The sequence below is a fragment of the Sander lucioperca genome, chromosome 15, assembly GCF_008315115.2.
Source record: "Sander lucioperca isolate FBNREF2018 chromosome 15, SLUC_FBN_1.2, whole genome shotgun sequence".
NCBI classification, from domain to species: domain Eukaryota; kingdom Metazoa; phylum Chordata; class Actinopteri; order Perciformes; family Percidae; genus Sander; species Sander lucioperca.
Genome location: NC_050187.1, coordinates 18,389,178 through 18,410,430, shown reverse-complemented (window position 1 = coordinate 18,410,430; position 21,253 = coordinate 18,389,178). Strand labels below are relative to the sequence as shown.

Below are 21,253 nucleotides of genomic sequence, written 5' to 3'. Positions count from 1 at the left end.
TAACTATTTTTTTTATGTTTGGAAACTTCATTATCAGAGCAAGAATTTTAAAGTAAATCCTACAGGTTTGAGGGCTTGAGCTGCCAGAGGGACAGACTATGGCCAGAATAAATTTGCTGTTGGACCCATATTGACCAACCACCTCCACACCCCACTTACTGCCCTCTGTGCATTGTGTACCTTATTGCCTCCATGTCCTCATTAAGTACAGTGGACACAGCAGACTGCATATGGCAGCTTTATCTAAACAAGGGGACCAACCAGTATCTATGTAGCTACTTTTTGCACACCGAAGTGGGTCTGACAATCCCTACAGATACAATTATAGAAGGTTTTTGGTAGACAACTAAAGAATTCTGGCTTTTTCAATGTGATATGTACCCAAGAGAAAGAATAATTTATTTGAGAGTTATTAGACTCAGTATTCAAAAATAAGACCATACTTTCTGAGATGGTGACCAAAACAATACACTTCCAGATTTCAGGCCAAAACTTAACTGAGACAACGAATCAAACAAATAAGAAATGGTAAAAATGTGGTCTGGTGTTGCTAAAAATGCTGTAAAATGGTGATATATTGTTATTATAACATGTTTTTCTTATCTTGTTTTTCATTATATTTATTTCTTAGATTACATTTCTTTCTTCTAGGGTTATATCAGCTAAATTGGGCCACTTTTTGGTAAATCGTTTGTTTCCATGTGTTTTTATGATTAATAATGATTGTTTTTGGTAATTTTGTGTTGAAATTATGTAATAAAATATAATTATTTAGGCCCTACAGTTCTTGAAACATCAGCTGTGCCAACTTTTTTTGCATGAGCAGTTTCAGGTAAAATGGGCCAGTCAAACTGCAAAGGGAAATAGTAATTTATCATCAATTTTAATTTTAAAACACAGTTGCTTATACAGTCACATAACATTTAAAGTGCATTAAACAAACACATTCATGTGCCATTAAAAAAAAAAACATTTTGGGTGCAAACCCACATATTCAAATGTGCAATTAAAAAAAGTCCATTTTGGAACAGCATAGATCAGTGAACTGATGTCAGTGGTGGTGGTGTGTGTGTACGCACGCACGTACGTACACATACACACACATCCTGTCTCCTCTCACTTCCTCTCTCTTTCTTTCTCCCTCTTTTTTCTCGTTTGCCATACTTACTTTAAATAAAATATCTACTACCATTATTACTGTTGGGCGGTCATGGTGAGTGTGTTTGTGTGTGGGTGCGTGTGTGTGTGTGTACGCACGTACATACATATACATACACGCACACACACACACACACACACACACACACACACACACACACACACACACCCTCACGCACAATCACTCACACATACTCAAACACATGTGTATGTGTGTTTGTGAGTGACACAGATGATGGCCCATTTTAGCTGAAACCATGTTGCCCATTTTACCTCAGTGGGTTAAGGTAAATTGGGCCGCCAAGAAAAACATCACTTTTTCAAAAAATATGTTCATATACCAAACTAACAACATTATTTCTGACTGATGCCATCAAGACAGATATTATGCATATTTTTTTATGTGCATGTTTTTTTTTTTTTTTTTTTTTTTTATAGATTTATCATCCTTATAATAGTTTAGTTAGATTTGGTATGACAGGCTACTTACCATGCAGCTTTCTGGTGCAGTCTTGATTTGAATTATTGCCCCGCCCACCATAGCAACCATAAACCAATCAAATGACCTGTTACTTGTCAAGCACAGTTATGACAACAGTTTGAAATCCTTTGCAGTCATTGGCTCTAAATTCCAGAGGGGCTGGGACCCCCAAACCTTAAATGGCCCATTTTACCCATTATGATTTTACCTGATGGCCTATTTTACCTGATATCACCCTATATATCTTGTATGGTCAGGGGGATACTATGTACAAAACTTCAATAGGATTTTTTTTTTATTTTTTAAATTGGGAACCAAAGAAAAACGATTAATTTTCCGAAATACTACATTCCCACTTTATCAAATGTCAGCGAACACAGTCTGAACTAAATGGCGCATGCGTATTGTGATTTGTAACGAGGAAGTGCAGTCACAGATTGAAGGTAACGTTTCTAAGTGCTGCTGCTCATTTGTTTGGACTCGAGGTATGTAATATTTACCAAGACGAATTCAATTAATGTATAATGATAATTTGATAACAATGCGTACTTCGCATTCAGTAAATTGTAATAGAATATGTAGGGCATGGATGTATTAGGCGTAGGGCTGTTTGTTTTTACGCTTCCTCTGTTGTCGTTTTATGTTTTAACCACTAAAGGTCTCACAGCGACACCTAGAGATCTTCCGGATAGATCACAGGGTTAAAGTACTAAAATATTAGTTAAGTAAAGTATTGTGCTAAAAAGTTTACAGCTAGGCTGCTCATTTGTGGGAACTAAATTGACTTAAGATTTGCTTCAGTTTAAGAATTGATTTATCGTAGATTACCAGTCTGTTTTTGTTTTTTTGGTAAGCTTTGTTATTTAACATGAATAACATACTTGACTTAACTTCTGTTTACAGCTTTGTGATGGCAGTGGACTGGATTGGATTTGGCTATGCTGCAGCCATTGCCATTGGAGGATTTATTGGATACAAGAGAAAAGGTTGAAATATATTTTTTGAAAGTCTTGGCTCTCTATCCTATTCTGTTAAACCTACCCTCTGTAATCTAGGTGTTTTACTGGACCAGGCTTTGAGTTTTGACCAGCATGTAAATTGTTTGGTTGGCTCTTGCTTCTACCAAGCTGAGGAACATTGCTAAACTCAGGTCCATTGTGTCCCCAGCTGAGTTGGAAAGGCTTATTCATGCATTAATTCCCTCCTGTCTTACTGCAATGCTCTTATCATCTGACTTAGGAAGACTTCCATGAATTGCAGAGATGAAGACAAATGCTGCTAAGCTTTTGAACAAGTCCTCCAAAATGTGTCATGTTACTCCGATCTTGATTTCTTTACACTGGCTTCCTGTCAAATTTAGAATCCAGTTCAAGATCCTTGTGATCACTTTTGGAGCCTTTTGGAAGAGCTTCTGCAGCCCTACATCAGCAGGTCTCAGAGGTCCTCTGATCAGGGTTTGTTGGTTGTTCCTCGCAACAAATTTTCTTTCTTTCTTTTTTTTAAGATTATTTTTTTTAGGGGCATTTTAGGCCTTTATTTTGTATAGGACAGCTGAAGACATGAAAGTGGAGAGAGAGGGGGAATGACATGCAGCAAAGGGCCGCAGTCGAACCTGCGGCCGCTGCGTCGAGGAGTAAACCTCTATATGTGGGCGCCTGCCCTACCAGGTGAGCTACCCAGGCGCCAGAATCCTATCATCTTCTGGCTTGACCTCTGTGAGTTGATACTGAAATCAGTGGCGAGCTCAGAGAACAAAGGGACGCGATGCAGGGTTCAGTTCACAATGTTCTAAAGGTTTAATAAAACACACAAGGATATATACATTTTCTAACGATCGCTCCGTTCACCTAGATGACGTGAGAGTAGATAGATAAGAAAGAGTCCCGAGTAGAGGAGGATTGGTTCAAGGTTGGTTCACACAGATACATCTTCAACAATGAAAACAGTGTTACAATTTACGATACAAACTGTTGCTTTGTTCAGAGTTCTCACAGAATGGAATACAACATATTCACAACACTTACTCTAGGCTCAAGACAAAAGAAGACTGTGAGGTTGAGGTTGTACGAAAATGAACGAAATTCCGTTCATATGTGCACCCTGATTATCATCATGTGTCTCTGTGTCGTTATAGGCAGCGTGATGTCCCTGATGGCTGGTTTAGTTTTTGGTTGGTTCTCTGCTTATGGTGCATACAACATCTCTAATGACCCAAAAGACATCAAGGTCTTATTGCGTGAGTGTGGCTAAGCTCATCCTAATATATTGATTTTCAGCAGTTCATATTTTAGAGAATTGGTATTGTCATGGTGTTTTCTTTCTTTCAGTTACCTCGGGACTCCTCTCATTCGTGATGGGAACGAGATACAAGAAATCTGGAAAATTCATTCCTGCCGGCATTATGTCAGGGCTAAGGTCAGAGTCCAACTTGCTCAACATGCAGTAAAGTTTATTGAGAGAACACATGGGTTATAACACACTTGTTTTAATACATTTTGATTACTCTTTCTTACAGTTTGTTGATGGTGTTTCGACTGTTACTACTCCTCATGGTGTGACTGGAGGAATAACCATGTCCAGACTGAGGGCTCTCTCTCAATGAACCAGCCTTGTTTTAAAGGAAACAGCATTCCCAGTTACCGTACTAGAACAAGTCCTCCCTTTTGTATGGGAACTTAACTTTCATGTGACCAGAAACTTTGCAAAAGCTACCAGTGGGTGTTTAACAGATTTCAGATTAATGTCTAACCTTATTGCAGTAAATCTGTTCTTTAATAAATAAAACAGTTTTTGATTTTGTATATAAGCACGTGCATGAATGTCACTCATAATTTGAGATTAACAATTAATTATGCACGTGAGCTTTGTGGGCGCAATTGTTTGTGTTGGCAGGGCGTTTACCGTATACACTACAACTTCAGTTTTGCAGACTGCTACTACGATCGTTAGTAATCTTAAATATTCAAATTACTAAAAACAAAATGGGCCAAGTTTAAAGAACAAAATGTGTACTATTGACTGTTGACATGCTACTGTATGTTACCTTTAAAAATGAAGTAAATGTTTGTGATTTTTGTAATGATAGCAAAACTAAATAAACAAATATGATCCTTAAATTAATGGTTTTCTTTTTATGTGGAGATAATCCACATTCTGTCATTGAATTAACACAACAAAAACAAAGCAGCATTCTCGAAATTTTCGTCAAAAGTGAAACATTTATTTAGTAGAACCTTCACATTGAAAACACCTATGTGATGTTATGAAAGATTACATAGATTCATGACATGCTTTTTGATGAATAATGCCTCAACACAAACCAGCAAATATAATTGATCCACATGTTGTACATGCTGTGTTTGCATAATGAATAACTCCCACTTCCTATGTGAGGAATGTACAGAGTTTATCACAATGGAATCTTGATTTTGAACACCTCCATGATGGTCTTCACATATGTTTCATCTGGCTGTGGCTTTCTCTTGCTGCCTGGCTGCAGGAACCTGCTGATGGCAGGAATCTGGGTCATCCTACCCTGGAAAGCCTGGAGGGAAACAGAAAGTTATTCTTAAACAGAGCATTCAGTAATCAGTGTGTATTTTTCTTATGATTACTAACAGTATATTTGGATTTCATAGGAACAAGTTATCTTTTTCTGTTGTTTTTGCCTTATACAGTATGTCACTTTCACACATTTACCTTGACGTTGGGAAACTCTGCAAGGATTTCAGGAAATTTCTCCTCCAACATCAGGGTGCATTCAAGCAGCTGCACGTCTGCACAGCTTAGCTTACCTCCCACCAGGTATATGGGCCCAGACAGCGCCTGGAATGTTTGTCAAAGACATAATATATTGTTTAGTTATCATATTTAATCATCAACAGGTCCATTTTCCATCTAGTGGTTTTTAAACAAGATTTATCAGTTATTAGACCACACCATTTCATATAATATGTACAGTAAGCATGGTGGTACCTTTTCAAACACAGGAAGGTAGCGGTCCTTTGCTTTACTTTTAATGGGTTCCAGTTTTGCATCTGCTTTGAAGGGCAACATCATTATCATTTCCATGAGGTCAAATATTCCCTCTGAATACATGTTGATCCTGAGGGAAAGCACATAGCCTACTGTGACATGTCCATCCACTAAAATCATGTCATAAAAAGACACTTAATATAATACATAAAGAAATGGACCCTACATGACACGGTCTTTGAGATCTTTTCCATGAAGATTGTACTTCTCTGCAATGTAGTTCAAGATTGCTTTTGTCTGAACAAGCTTCATGCCATCGATTTCCACCATAGGAACCTGTTGAAACATGAGAGCTCCATCTGCAGAGGAAACACAGCAGCAGGTAAGGCAGAGCGCCACACCCAAGTGGTAAAACATTGATTTAATGGTTAACAGGTCACAATGTTACTTGTAAGATCTTCACCTCACAATGTCTCACCCAGGTTGCATCATGGGTTGACGTTAACAGATAAACAAATTGAAAAGGTAAACATGTGACATGAAAACAGGGCAGAGAGGTTTATTTTAGCTTGTAAACACCTTTTTGAAAACCAGCTTACCACTCAGGAGTTTTTCATACTGCTCACGAGTTGTCAGATAGATCTCATCAAACTGTGAACACGAGATTACATAACACATTCACAGCACATTCAGGAAGTTTGGGGTTCTTGAAAGACAGCCAAGCTTCGGATTAATATCATCACACCCATCACTTACCTCGACCTCTGCAACCGTCAAAAGCCAACGGATTGACTCCATTTTCCCTCTCCCATTGAAGTAGTGCAGCACAACTTTCCCAGCCATGGCTATAGTATTTTTGAAGTGTAACGGTAACGTTAACTCTCTAAAATTAAAAAGAGACAGATTAAATAGCACATATTATTGAATGCAAATGCACGTTACGTTACGTTACCAGAAACTATTTCTTTAGTGTCATACCTATACACAGGCCCAGCTCCCGCAGAGAAATCAGGGTGAAGTCAGCAGACGTAGCGTCGTAGACTGTGCGTAGCGAAGAAAGTATAAAGATGGGGAAACATCCGAAGTCTCTGATTGGTTAGTCCTGGCCAATAGAAACATGTCTAATTAACATGTTGCCGCTAGACATCATGGGAAAAATACTCACTGACCGTGTTCGTTTAATATTTTTTAAGTGAAAAGTTCGAAGTATCAACGTAGTTTACAGTTATAAATATGACAAGATTTTTACGTGTACTACTATGTAATATAAACATTGCGTCGATATTTGACACCGTGATAGTTAAGGGTTGTATTGTACTGCCTGTTAAAAGCGCCATGCCTCCCCGTATATTACTGGATGTGAGGGCGATCTGGCTGCGACATCTGTCACCCCATTGATCGCTAGGGTTTATTCGGCTGATCTGGCTGGCTAGGCGGGTGTCCCCTTCCTCCCTCACCGCTCCATGTGTGTCCCTCCCGAAGCCCCGCGCTCGGTGGAAGAGGACGATGGTTCCCCCGGCGGACGTCCATCCTTCGGTGTACCAGTAGCTGCGCTCCCTGCTAGAACCTCCAAACAAGCTCAAGGCCCATTTGTAGGAGAAACGTAGGGAAGTTAAGCTCCAAAGCGTCAGGCACATCCAAATGAGGCGCTGCACGTGGCAGTCTGCCTTCCTTTTTTCAATTTGTCCTTTTAAAATTATCGTTTCAGTACGGATATTGCAACAAAACATTAAAAAAATAAATAAATAAATAAACAAATAAATAAATAATAATAATGATAATAATAATAATTACTGGAATGTAAATTAATGTAATTAAAGTACTTTTCTACTCCACTACAGTTTTGTGACAACATTAGTTATTTTTGCAGATTCAGATTATTAACAAAAAAGGAATAGTTAGTTAATAGTTCCACCCTTACAATTTCAATTCAATTTTATTTATAATATCAAATCATAACATGCTGAAACCAAGTTCTAGGTGCCATCCAGATCCAACAAATATATACATATATATATATATATATATATATATATATATATATATATATATATATATATATATATATATATATATATATATATATATATATTCGTTGGATATACACATGGAACACTTCATCCTTCAGTTTGTCAAAAACATTCAAACATGTTTTACACTGAACAGAAAGGGGTCATTTGAAAGGTAATTAAAGCAGTCAGATGTAGTGGAGTAAAAAGTACTATATTTGCCTCTGAGATGTAGTGGAGTAGAAGTATAAAGTTGCATAGCATGGACATCCTCAAATAAAGTACCTCGAATTTGCAATTAAGTACAGTACAGTACTTGCGTAAATGTACTTAGTTACATTCCACCACTGCTTATTAGTTTGACACAATTTATACCACTGATGTGTTTATCACTTCTTACATTGTGTATATGTGCCCTCTATTCAAGTACATCTCGCTGCAGTCTGCGGGAAGGCGGGGCTTGACATCAAGCCCCGCGCACATCCAAGTCAGTCTTTTTTTTTTTTTATTTACGTCATTCCCCATACGCTCTAACGGACCAAGACCGTTCTCTTAATACATCCATGACCAAGACAGCCTGGTAGAATTTTTTTACTATGAAGAAAATTATTTGGATAAATGACATGTTTTTTATTTTGAATCTTTTAATTTTATATGAAAATTTTATATCTATAAATGTAAATGATCTGAAAGAAAACCGAATAGGCTAGTCACCAATTTAAAAATGACATGAAATTATATTTTAAAACCTTAAAAAAGGACTGACAAATAAGAAAGCCATCCGGACTCTGAACATTTACAATGCCTTACAACCTCTTTAATGTAAATTTAATGCGCCCCTTTGTCGTGTATGTATGTATGCATTTAATGTTTTCAATGTGTTTATGGAGCTGTACTTGAATAATAAAGTTTTTTGAAGACAAAAAAAAAAAAAAAAAAAAGACAGCCTGGTAGCGAAGCTGATATAGCCTCTTGATTCACATTAGATAGAAACTGATGATTTAGGCTAAACAAACGATATTTCATGCAACAGTGAAGTTTTCATGTAGTTACTACTGATTTCTGATTTTGAAATGATATCCAAATTTGAAAAATGGGTCATTTTAAACCTTGTTAATATTGATGACAATGTGTGTTCAAACGGAAAACGAGCCATATTTCATTTAATTTAGCCCTCAAAAGTAGAATGGTGTGTTGTTTCGTTATGGACTTTCATATTAACAGCAAGAATTCAGTCACAACCAAATGTACAAAGGGGCGATTTTGCTTTAACAATTAACAGGTGAACCAGAAGCATACAGGTGAAACTCGAAAAATTAGAATATTGTGCAAAAGTTCATTTATTTCAGTAATTCAACTTAAAAGGTAAAACTAATTATATAGACTTATTACATGCAAAGCGAGATATTTCAAGCCTGTATTTGTTATCATTTTGATGACTATGGCTTACAGTTTATGAAAACCCTCAGAAAATTTGAATATTGTGAAAAGGTTCAATATTTTAGGCTAAAAGTGTCCCACTCTAATCAGCTAATTAATCCAAAACACCTGCAAAGGGTTCCTGAGTCTTTAAATGGTCTCTCAGTCTGGTTCAGGAGAACTCACAATCATGCGAGATGCTCCTCGGATATTACCTGCACAGTAACACACCTAATTTAAGTATTTCAAAAGGTCGAACACACATACAGATGTTTAGATACAGTAAAATCGCTACGTGATTACCGTTATATCCGAGGGTTGAAGTTGCATTTTAACGGGGCAGTGCAAGTTGCTGCTGTGGTTTAGCTGAAGCTAACGCAGCCTGAGCTTTCACGTTACAATATAAAAGGTGTTGACCGTTGACTTAGCTAGCACGCAAACAGTTCATTTACATGTCTACGAGCATGTTAGCAAACTACACCAAAAGACAAATACTGAGGAATATTGATAGAAAGCAGGGGAAACTAGTAGGCTACTTCCATACTTTTTAGCATTGGCTAATTAGCAACCTGCCTTCCATCAGATGTAGCTTCCGAGCTAGCTAGCAGCTAGCCCCAGAAGCTCATGAAAACAAGGCTTTCACCGGAGCAGTCTTACGTTATTTCCGAACCACTCTTTTCGTTTCAAAGTCGGAAATCAAATGAACGAAAAAGTACACGGGCCCAATTACAGTTCACTGTTGTTGCATGAAATGTCGTTTGTGTTTAGCTTACATCAGTTTCTGTCATCTAATGTGAAACAAGAGGATATGAGGTTTGCTACCGTCTAGGTCCGTTCGAGCCATAGACTGTATGGTTCGAGCGTATGGGGAGACGACGTAGGTAAAAAAAAAAAAAAAAAAAGACTGACTTGGATGTGGGCGGGGCTTGATGTCAAGCCCCGCTTCCCGCAGACTGCAGCGAGATGCTCCTCCCTCTATTTCACTGGAACCCCTGTAGATGGTGCTATGTAGCAAATGGAAAGTTAATAATTAACATAATGTTGGTGTGCCATGAATGTTTCCTTTTTTCTCTCCTTTGACTTGTGGCTACACATACATACACATGTATGTAATATTAACATTAACAGTGAGCTACTGCTGATGGATTAATCTCTAGCAGATTAATCTAGCTGGCCAGCATCTACCAGGGCTGATGTGCTCATCCTGGTGCAGAAAATGGACTGATAAGTAATACAAGAAGTTTAGGGCCTGCAGTCAGCTGATCAATTTCATGATTCATTCATTCGTGTTTCATGAAAAATATTACACACGTTGAACATGTTGGTACCCAGTCAAAAGTTTAATAATACTCAATAACTGTCAATTTAATAATCACACTCACTTTGGCCAAAGGGGTAAAACGTGTTAACAACTAAATCAGATTTGTACAGTACACCTGCATTATATTCATTTTACTGAAATCAAAGCATAGCCTTGAATTTCATTAAAAACATATAATGCACAAATAATAGTTACCTGACAAGTCGACCATCTAAAAACAAAAACGACTTAACTTTCCAGAGGCAAATAATTAGTTGTAGCCAAAAACAAAAACACTAGTCACAGTGAAGTTTTTAATAAAATTATAATATGCATATTATGTATACAGGTTGGTGAACATTAAGTGATAAATCTGATACAAAACTGAAGTTGTAACCTCTGTAGGACAGTAGTTATGTTACAGAAATACAAAATAAAAACACTGGTTTTGGCCGGTTGCATTTAAATATACACATAAGATATTTTACAACTCACAACATCCATAGTACACATAATGAAAAACAAAATTATTGCTGTGTAAGATGTATGTACAGATTCTGATTATAAAACAACTAGGCCTACTCTTTGGAGGTGAAAGAGTTCTTAGGAGCAAAGATCAGAGCTCCAGGCAGGGCACTAGCGGTGTCCATATTTGGCAGACCAGTCTGTTCGGCCGTGGATAGACTGTACCGGCGGGCGGGGCAGCACTTGCGAGCGAGGGGTGCTCTTGTTGGCCAATGACATGTTGGTAGAGGTGTTCATCGGACTCCGGCCAGACTGCCATGTTGCATAATCTAAAATAGTATCACAACAACAGGTTTGTTTGAAGGTTTTTAAAAAAGGCATTGTTAGGTGGCTGGGCTATATAAAAGTTTATATAAGTTAACATATTAATAGCTGAATATTACAGAAAGTTTTAAGCTCTGAAATTCATCCTCACTTGATGCTGTTGATTCCACTGAAGGAACCTGGTGCCCTCTGTGACCGGCAGAACCAATGTCTTTTTTGTAAAACGACGGCATGTATCCACCTGGGATTGTATTTGTACCTGATAGTTTAAAATAAAAAACAAAAACAAAAAAAAAAACCAGATCCATTCATTTGAAGCTAGTGATACCAACAAATTGCAAAGATTACAGTGAAGTTAAAAGATGTACTGGGAGATTACCGTGAGCCCCTCTGCTTGGCAGAGTCCCTCCAAATGGAATACTACTGTTGCCCCAAAGATGGCTTCCAGTCGAGTCTTTACTGGCATTTATGGCCACGTTCTTCTTTGTGCCAATGCCTGAAGGAGACAGTAAAGATTATAAGATACATTTTTTTTAGGAATAAGATAAACACAAGTCCCAGTCAGAAAAAAAGGACCAAGGGGAAAAAAAGAGACATTGCATTTTAGTTCTGGCCAGGTTCATGTTCACACTGGCTGTAAACATTATGGTGAATGGCAGGTCATTCTGCACTTTACTGGACCTGATGGGTTTATTTATGTTCTTTGTTCTCACAAAAAAAACAAAAACTGATGAGCATTGTTAGTCCTGGCTTCCTGGCTGCAACTGGGCATCATTTTAGGAATATTAGGATGAAAAAGAGATGTTTTTTACCATTACTGCCAAAGTATAGATTAGTTTTAACTCCTTTGCAATTTGACTGATCGGGGAAAATCTCTGCACCCATGTGCTGACGTGCCTATGTCTTACCATGGTTAATAAATTATGTGCATTTAAATACACTGTACTGTATAAAGATTGCCTATGAGATCACTTTCTTGACAGTTCATAGCCAGAAGATGGATTTAATAGTAGTTTAGCTTTTTAATTCCTGCAAACACACATCTAGTCTTACAGAATCCTGTGGTTGAGCTGATGTTCTTTAACACCAAACGTACTGAAACCAAACCAGAGGTAATTTGAATCCAACTGAACCAGGTTAGGTGTGAAAGCACCTGTAGACACAGATGGTGTAGATTTATTTGACTAAAGACTACTCTTAGTCCTACTAACATCTACTTTACTCAAGTGAAGTCTTACATATATTACCAGGTAAATATCTTGACTGCCTCAAGTAATGTTGTTTGGCAGAAGCAGTTCTCAATGGCTCCTGGTAGGCTGTACTTTTGTTCAGGTTTAAAGGTGCATCTTCCTTTTCACGGGGTCGACTGAAATCCAGAACATTTCCATACCTGAAAGACAGAGGACATTCAATGAGACAAATGTAGCGCGAGTTACCTCCTTGTATTAATAGTGATGTATGGCTACAGATCTTGTGTTGGGTTGCCTTTTTGCATATTTGGTTTGCACATTATTACAGTGCAGATGGCACTCATTCTGCCCCTGCTAAAAGTTACCATCTGATGGGAGATCATAGCCTCACCTGCTCAGTGCGTCCTCGCCCTGCCTCGACTTCTCTGTGGAGAAGTTACTTTTTCCGAGAATACTTATGGATGTCAGATCTGTTTGCTCGTATTCGTCCCAGTCTTCTCCCTTAAGGTGTCCTGTGCCGTGGCCCCAGCGCCGCCGCCCTCCTTTAGGTTTCAACTGATAGCTCAGTAGGTTTGCTTTTTCTGACTCCTGTCTTGTTTGCTAAAAGAACAACATCAAGCATGCATGCGAGGAATATTTTCCGCAATTCCTTTTTTCGAAGAAACAAGTTATTATGGCAGATTCTGGCTATCAGCCTCCCTTTGGTGGAACCAATCTACAAAGTGAAGACCAGCAAAGTAAGGAACCACTTGATGTAAACAATAGATTAAATGTTTACATAAATCTGCCATTTTTAGGGATGTATAGCAGGCCAAGTTTATAGCCCAAGGTTTAACATCTACATTTATATGTAAAGGCTTCATTCATTTATTCATCAACTGGAAGACATAAAGAGGGAATACTTGCAATTCAGGAGAGCTAATAATAGTAACAGATACTGTATATAGTAAATACACACACATAATGTTTCACGCCTCACCTTGCTCTGGAGACTCTTATCAACAATATAAGGAAGATGGCTCTGTGGTGTTCCTCCGGTCTGTTCCTGCTTCAGGGTGTGCTTCGGTTGCTGCTCTCGCACCAGCTCTGTGTGCCGTTGGTACACTGCCGCCTGAGCAGCTGCAGATACAGGGGAAGGCTGGATCTGCTGGAGAGGCCTGGGGGGGGAGCAGTGTTGGTTGGGAGGTGGAGGCTGGGAGGGAGGCACAGGCTTAAGCAGCAGGGGTTGCTGCTGCAGCGTCTGTTGTGACTGTAAACGAGCCAGTGGCGGCACAAAGCCTGGCTGAGGCCTGCCCTGCTCCAGGATCTGCTGAGGAGTGCCCAAAGCCTGGCCCACGTGGAAGTAAGAGTACCTGAGAGCCTGTAAAGACATCAAGATTTGAACAAAACAACATCAGCTTTCATTCTGTATGTTCAGCTACGAGGAGGTCAGGAAGCGTAGGCCAGACACTACCTGGGCAGAAGCTGGTCTCTTCTTGGGATCCCACTGGAGCAGGTCTGTCATCAGATGAATGGCTTCAGGACTGGCATTTGGGATCAGTGTCTTCAGATTACTGGGAACACACTGAGGCCAACGGAAATTCATTGCACTTGCAAGATGGTATGCCTCCGGCCAATCATTCTAGAGGGAGAAGACACAGGCCATCTTACGCATTCACATAACATCATATTTAACAAAAGAAAATCTGTTTTTATTCGACGTAACAGTAGTAGCAGTAGCAGAATAGTAACTGAAAAAAATATTAACACACACACACTACACAGGTCTAACAAGGAATGACAAATACAGTGCCCTTTTAATTCTGCCATACACGTTTGGAAAACATTACCTTCTTTGGCGTACCCAAGACTTGGCAAACTTTGAATATAGTATCTACTTCACTGGAGCCTGGGAAAAGAGGCCTGAGGGTATAAAGCTCTGCCATGATGCAGCCAATTGCCCACTGGTCTATGGGTGAACTGTAGGATGTGGATCTGAGGAGCACCTCTGGGGCTCTGTACCTGGTCCAAAAAGAGAGCGTACTCAGACTTGAGTGCGCTGAACTATTAAACACAGTGCATCATGTTTACTCTTAAACTTACCATCTGGTCGAGACATAGTCTGTGTATGGTGGTCGTGATCTGATTTCCCGGGCAAGCCCAAAGTCAGCTATTTTCACCAGCTCTGGGCCCATGCACAGAAGATTCTCAGGTTTCATGTCCCTGTGAAAAAACCCTAACCAAAGACATATTACATGACCACCTTGACCCAAATAGTACAAAATGTCAAAAGTGACACATTTAATTTAGCATCCTGCAGTTGTAAACAGACGTACCATGTTTATGAATGAACGCAAGCCCCTGTAGTATCTGAAACATAATATTTCTTACAGCAGATTCAGGAAACAATCGAGTCCTGCAGCAAGAAACTAACAGTTAGAAAAGTCAAACGGTTGAGAAACTGTAAGCATTTATAACATACAGTTTTAAATGTGGCATTAATAATGCAACAAATAACAACTATACGCACCTGTCTTTCATTAGCTGATATAGATTTTCCTTCATGTACTCAAATATGAAGTACAAGTGATCATTTTCTCGAATTACCTCCTTAAGTTTGATCACATTAGCATGGTTGAGTTTCTTTAAAGACTGAAAGAATAAAGAAAACCGATAATGAAAGAATAATGTGGAATACATTCACAAAGAATTTGAAGAAGAAATAAAAAGTCAATCTAACCATGCTGGACAAAACACACAGGTCACTGCAGCACATTCAAAAGCACGCCCTACAACTATGATGAAACAAAACCTTCATGTTAGAACATGGCTAGTGTAAGAACACAATGGAGTTTGGGGGTAAATGCTGCAAAGGTGGGATTTATTCTTACAATTTGAAAAGCAAAAATAAACAGCAGGATGGAGAAAAAGAAACTTTTCCCATGCACTGGAATTATAAAGGTTTAACCATGCTAAATTTTAGTAAGGGGGGGTTAAAGCTGTAATGGGATTTGAGATTGTATGGTGTGACATGCTGTAATTATGATCCAATTAGCAGGACTAAAGACCAGTGTGTTCTACACATGTTTTGCTGCGTTAAGGTCAAGCTCTAGGAAAGGGGTGTGTAGGCCAGGGATGGGAACCAGAGCTCAAAACCAACAGCACACAAAAATCACCTGCAACTCTTAGAGCTGGTGTGTGACTTTGAGCTGTGAGGAAATTTAGACAGCAACATACTGAATTGGTGTGAAAACAAAACATATTTGAAAACTAAAAATATATAGTACTGCATATTAACCATATCATCAAGTTATCATGAAGTTTCTTCTCTATTCTACAAAAAAAGTGAAAAATCAACCCAAACAGAAAGTCACAGGGTGTGGCACTAAAATGTTGTTTATCTGGTCACTGCAGCATCAAAACAGCTGATGGCATGTGTAACATTTAGCATTACATGTCACATTTATTTGATGTTTGAGATATGTACATATTTATGAAAAGGCTCAGTAAAAGGAGGCTCACATCTTGTGGAGGAAATGACAGAGCAATGATTACCTAAATTCAGCATTTATTATAGCTGTTATGTTATTGTTCCACTCCCCAACAACATTGTTTAAAGACTAGCGAGTAATACAGCATAGCATGTTGATTTTTCAGACCCAAAATTGGAGAATGGAACCAAAACTCTAACTCTAAAATTGTAATGTTTGTGGAGCTTTGATAACAACATTGATAAGCCAAGTTAAAGGTGCAGTAGGTAAGCCTTATAAAACTAACTTTCTGTCATATTTGCTGAAACTGACCCTATGTTCCAGTAGAACTACATGAAGCAGGTAATTCCCAAAAAAAATCTGGCTCCTCTGGCACCACCTACAGCCTGTAGTGCGATTTGCAAAAATCCACCTGTTCAGATGCACCAATCAGGGCCGGGGGGGGGGTGTCTAACTGCGTGTCAATCACTGCTCATGCACACGCATTCATTCTCCCTTGTGGGGGGAGGGGCTTAGGAGACCGTTTTGGGCTTTAGCGGAAAGGGGGGAGGGACTGAGAAGTTGTCGATGTTCACATTTTTTGGCTAAGCCCTGGATCTTCACAATCCTACCTACAGCACCTTTAATAAGAGATCAGTTGCAGCAAATGCGTATAACAGTTCATTAATATGGGCACATACTATTTAACATCGACTTGATCAGTAAATATGGACCATTCTGTTCCAAATCACAGATACAACCGCACCGCTAAATTGCTTAAATTCTGCATTGATGTACAAAAATGGTGATTTTGGGTTGATTTTTCCATAATTCTGCTTTGCTTTTCAAATGTGTGAAACTAACGTGGTAAAGATAAACTAACCTTGACTTCACGAAGGTTCATGCATTCTTCCCAGGAGTAGAATTTTCTTTTCATTCTGAAAAATATTTCTCCTATTAACTAACTTGTTGGAAATTATATCAAATTGCAAACACACACAATTGTCCAGATACTCACTTCTTTATGGCAACTAGCTCTCCTGACTCTAGACTGCGACCGAGGATGACTGAGCCGTAGGTGCCATCCCCGAGCTGTCTGATGGTAGTGTATCTATTCATTATGCTTGTCCTTCCATTGCATCTGGGGCAAGATAATAATTGGGTGGAAAATAGAGATGTGTTTGCTGTCTGCTGCTGAATGCAACCAGTTTTTCCTGTGACAACAGCAGAAGACCACGGGCAGAGTTGGAGTCATGGTGTCATGGACGTGCCTCCCTCTAGCTGAGAAATAGAGGAATGAACAAAAACGGATGTTAGTTAAGTAGTTGTAAGAATTACAACGTACATGGCCCTTTATAAGCCAAGTAGGACATGACTTGACCAACTGACCACAAGCTAACTACTACGTGGGACATTTAATGGTTGGGAAACACTGTATATGATGGAGACACTGTTTCTAAACTACCTTAAAACAAATCTTTGACAATGATGTATTGAAATTCTTGGTATGCATCGGCCACAATATATGCCGATATATCAGCACAATTAGATGTTGTATTGAGCAGGCAGGCTCCATTTATTCTCCAAATCCTAATTATGTCTGCTGATTAATTAAGAAGCACAATTTTACTGGTTTTCAGTATCACCGTTTAATCTGCCTGCAACATTAAATACAGGATTTGGGATAAGGACACCCCCTGTTTGGTATACTATAGAAAACTAAACACTAAAAATGTGTTGTGCTTATTGTTACTACACTTGGATGTTTGAGCTTCTCTGTACTCAACTTAAATCTGAGTTTCAGGCAAACCCATTTTTTACCATTGATGTAATGAAACTTTTTTGAGGAAGAAAAAAAACTATTTCAGACAAAAATTATACATGTCTGGATTAACTTCAAGTGTTGACTGACAAGTGAAACAGTAAGTGTGTCAAATATATGCATTTCGATAGAGATAAGGACGAAAATTTCCGAAGTGATCCTTTGAGCAATGTTAGCTAGTCTACGACCGTAATCAGTAATCATCTCTCAGCATTAATGGTAGCAAACGTGGTACAATTAACGCTAGCTTGTGATTGCTTTGTGGTGCTGCTGACAACAACACCATTATAGCGCTACAGAGAGAAAAACTGGCCTGTTTGGACTGAATTATCTCCCAACTTAAAACAAAACGAGAAGCAGCAGACACAACACTCACCATCCTCATGTCAAACCGACAACACATCAAGGAGCATTAGTAACGTTAGTCAGTCACTAGTAGTCGATGTCCAACCAAAGGCTTAACGGACTAATCAGTTGATGACACCGTTAGAAGACAGATAACCGCATCCAGTGTGTCCAACACACAACATAAATACATTTCATCGAGGCCCTTTCGTCATAGAGCTCATCATAATCTCGCGTTGCTGTAAAAAACGGTTTGCGGTCACAACAAATCACAGCTCAGCTCCATGCTCAGCTCCGTCTGCAAAGATACAAAACGAGATGGAATACGTCACTGCATCCCGACCTCCAACGTCTGCACACATTTAATGCCTGCAGCATAAAGTCGAAGACTATTTAAAGCTTTTCTTTTCTTTTTTCTCCTCTTTCCCTTCTTTTAGTCTGCACTTTGTTAATGCAGACAGAAACCGAACGTTACAGTACCACGCTAGAAACAGGAGATATTAAAATAAATACGACAGTGATTCCCAAACTTATAAGCAATCTTAATCCATAGTCATGAGACGTAAATGCCATTATAAATATAGTTCATAACACTGAAATGATTTAAAAAAAAAAAAAACGCTATTAAAAGAAATCCGAGAAAGAGCGAGAAAGATTTTTTGGGGGCAAAGCAAAACCGGAAGTATCCTCCTATGTATGCTCTTGTATAGCATTCTTCTTCTCTGTTCAAATATCCGTCTTAAAAGTGAAGCAAATGATCCGCCCAAACCTGTCTATGGCCCAAACCTGTTTTTAAGGACCGGTGTACACGAACACACGCAGACCAGTGGTGGAGGAAATTCTCAGACGAAATACCACAATGGAGAAATACCTTCTGCGTTGCAAAATTTACTTAGCCCTGAGTAAAATCATTGACTGTTAACATACAGTCTATGAGTAAAACTAAACAAATAGAAGTAAAATGTACTTAGGGCGTTTTCACACATGAAAGTCCGAACCAAGGTCCGGACCAAGGTTCATGTTTTTGTTACATTGTATACATTTGATCCGGTAAGTTTTGGTTTCACACTGCGGTTATGCAAGCGCACTAAAGATCTATACGTGACAAAACTACGTCCTGCCGTCATCACATACGTGAGCTGCGTCTCCAGATACTTATAATTGATTGGTTTGTAGACAGGCTTCCCCGTCCTCTCGTCTCCTCTCTCTGGGTCGGAGTTTTTTCAGCTGACTGCTGCTCTCCCCTACTGCCGCGGCTCTTTTTGTTTTGTTGTGATGTTGAGAAGCAAGACACTGGAACTTTCTGGAGAATGTATTCAGAGACAAACGGAAACCTACACTGTACATTTACTACCACTTAACAAATAAACTGCTGATGTAGGCCTATTCTCTGCTCTGATAGCCGACAGCTGTCTGCTCTGAGCGCATTCACCGTCACTCTCACTCTCTCATGTAGCCTACACACTAAGCACCAAGCTATTCCTTAAAGGAGCTATTCCCCGGTCTTGTAACACAAGGAGAGCCTGCCAGAGTTTCTTGTATTTGGTCCGAAAGTCCGAATCATCCAAAAAATGCTTTCACACTGTAAACGAACCGGACCATGGTTCAGTTTGGTCCGGACCGAGACCACCTCTTTTGGTCGGACCAAAATTTGGTCTTTTGATCCGGACCGTGGTCCGGGGGAGGTTTCACACCTCTAATTTTGGTTCGGATCAAACTGAAAAGTCCGAAAGTCCGGACCAAATGAGGTATGTGTGAAAACGCCCTTAGTTATCCAAAGTCAAAGATCGAAGAAGATGGGGAAGATCGAAGGTCTTTCACTGTTAAACATAGCCTATTAGATCCTTAGCTAAAAGTAAAATACTCCATATAGTGGGGCGGCATAGCTAACCTATATTGTTCATTTTGTGATAAAAGCACCAACATTGGGACTATAGCACAATATATTTAAAAGATATATGGATATTAGGCCACTGCAGATTATTTTAATTACCATATAATGACCATGGCTGACAGTGGTTACTGGCATAGACAACTTTGGCCACCCCCAAGCTGCTGTTTCCATGGTTTCAACCCCACAGATATGATTTACATACAATTTTAAGTGACAAATTTGTTTTTTTACAATGAAAGTGATTAATAAAAAAATAAAAAATAATTGCAATAGTATAGTTATATCTGGATTAAACCCTAGCAATAGCTAGTACAGTTAACATATTAACATAGGCCATGTAACACTTTTCAGTGAATGTATTGAAGCCATTAACTATGCTACTTAAAGAGACCTTATAGCCAGCTTCCATTGAAAATGAATGACTTCCGGTATCTTTAGAAGCTCAAGTCGGCGGCGGTGTGTACGTACAGTTAGAGTCAGCTGGCACATTCTCACAGAAGCAGAGGCCTGTGCACTGATATGCAGCCTTCTTGCACATGCAGCGCTTTCTGCAGCCACTCTTGCAGCCACAAGAGATAAGCTTGTGGCATGATTTTGATGCTTGTGGCAACGTCGTCCAGTGGAGCTGTACATTACTTCTGGCTTCACCCACCCCCAGTCAGTTGGTGATGGCAGCACAGGGTCTGGTATCAGTCTCGTCCCCCAGATGTGAGCACCCTGGTAGACTGCTCTCTTGACATGTTCCATTAGAGCAGCACGGGTAGGTGGGATTTGCTACACGAGTGTTTCTGTGGAAATAGCTTCCCTCTTGCAAGGTGGTGCAGGTGCTGGTTCTGTCAAAAATAAGTATGACAAACCTCTCAATAATGTTCGTTGCATCATCTGGGATCTGCTTTGGTCCATTTGCCAGCATCAGTTGTGTATCTGTCAGTCCGGCAGTGACTTCCATGTTGACCATGCTGCGTTCTTTCCATGTCCAGCAAAGGCAGATACAGTGTTGCAACCTGTCAAAGCATGAAACATTGGAAGAGCACATACCATCTCTGGTCAAAGGCATGCAGCTATTTGGTGGGCTGCCAGGTAGCGAAAGCTCTTGCCAGTTCCGAATGCTACCCACAGTTCACATCTAGCTGGGAGTTGACTTATGGCAAACACAGCTAAGACCACAACATCGGAGTCAACAGTACGAATGAGCAGCTGATGGTGGCCATGCTGTGCAGCGTGTGATATATGCAGTAGCACACGACTATCAGCTTGGTGACAATAATTCCAGTGATGTATAATTAATAGAAACAAGGGGAAACAGCCTACTTGTGAAGCTGAGCAGCTATGGAGCTACCACACCCAGCTAGAAGACTCAACACCGTAAATATGGAACAGATTAGATTCTGTGATTAGGAATGTCACTGTATATGTCACATT

At 39.4% G+C, this 21,253-nt stretch overlaps 3 protein-coding genes across 7 annotated transcripts; 1 reads left to right on the top strand and 2 right to left on the bottom strand.

The window, feature by feature from the left end:
- The first annotated feature begins 2,000 nt into the window (after positions 1–2,000).
- zgc:163080 (uncharacterized protein LOC799515 homolog) lies at positions 2,001–4,616 on the top strand. 2 transcript variants are annotated; one of them, XM_031303739.1, is made up of 5 exons: positions 2,001–2,082; positions 2,543–2,625; positions 3,774–3,875; positions 3,967–4,054; positions 4,155–4,616. In XM_031303739.1, the coding sequence occupies exons 2-5, from the start codon at positions 2,550–2,552 to the stop codon at positions 4,195–4,197; spliced, it is 309 nt and encodes a 102-aa protein (XP_031159599.1). In that variant the 5' UTR covers positions 2,001–2,082; positions 2,543–2,549; the 3' UTR covers positions 4,198–4,616. The 2 variants fall into 2 exon arrangements, with proteins under 2 accessions (XP_031159599.1, XP_031159590.1); XM_031303730.2 differs by having other exon boundaries at positions 2,007–2,124.
- Positions 4,617–4,840: 224 nt separating this feature from the next.
- gsta.1 (glutathione S-transferase, alpha tandem duplicate 1) lies at positions 4,841–6,696 on the bottom strand. Of its 2 annotated transcripts, XM_031303713.2 has the most exons (7): positions 6,593–6,696; positions 6,371–6,497; positions 6,214–6,265; positions 5,841–5,973; positions 5,615–5,744; positions 5,339–5,464; positions 4,841–5,183 (listed from the first exon to the last, which is right to left on the bottom strand). In XM_031303713.2, the coding sequence occupies exons 2-7, from the start codon at positions 6,455–6,457 to the stop codon at positions 5,049–5,051; spliced, it is 663 nt and encodes a 220-aa protein (XP_031159573.1). In that variant the 5' UTR covers positions 6,458–6,497; positions 6,593–6,696; the 3' UTR covers positions 4,841–5,048. The 2 variants fall into 2 exon arrangements, with proteins under 2 accessions (XP_031159573.1, XP_031159579.1); XM_031303719.2 differs by lacking the exon at positions 6,593–6,696 and having other exon boundaries at positions 6,371–6,575.
- A 3,663-nt stretch (positions 6,697–10,359) lies between these two features.
- LOC116052847 (serine/threonine-protein kinase ICK) lies at positions 10,360–20,903 on the bottom strand. 3 transcript variants are annotated; one of them, XM_031303684.2, is made up of 14 exons: positions 17,969–18,310; positions 16,789–17,051; positions 16,654–16,708; positions 14,831–14,952; positions 14,637–14,716; positions 14,404–14,536; positions 14,151–14,322; positions 13,775–13,942; positions 13,301–13,681; positions 12,713–12,921; positions 12,379–12,521; positions 11,511–11,627; positions 11,283–11,390; positions 10,360–11,136 (listed from the first exon to the last, which is right to left on the bottom strand). In XM_031303684.2, the coding sequence occupies exons 2-14, from the start codon at positions 16,887–16,889 to the stop codon at positions 10,979–10,981; spliced, it is 1,947 nt and encodes a 648-aa protein (XP_031159544.1). In that variant the 5' UTR covers positions 16,890–17,051; positions 17,969–18,310; the 3' UTR covers positions 10,360–10,978. The 3 variants fall into 3 exon arrangements, with proteins under 3 accessions (XP_031159544.1, XP_031159550.1, XP_031159554.1); XM_031303690.2 differs by lacking the exon at positions 17,969–18,310 and adding an exon at positions 15,477–15,509 and having other exon boundaries at positions 16,789–17,050; XM_031303694.2 differs by lacking the exons at positions 14,637–14,716; positions 14,831–14,952; positions 16,654–16,708; positions 16,789–17,051; positions 17,969–18,310 and adding an exon at positions 20,853–20,903 and having other exon boundaries at positions 14,404–14,483.
- Between the last annotated feature and the right edge of the window lie 350 nt (positions 20,904–21,253).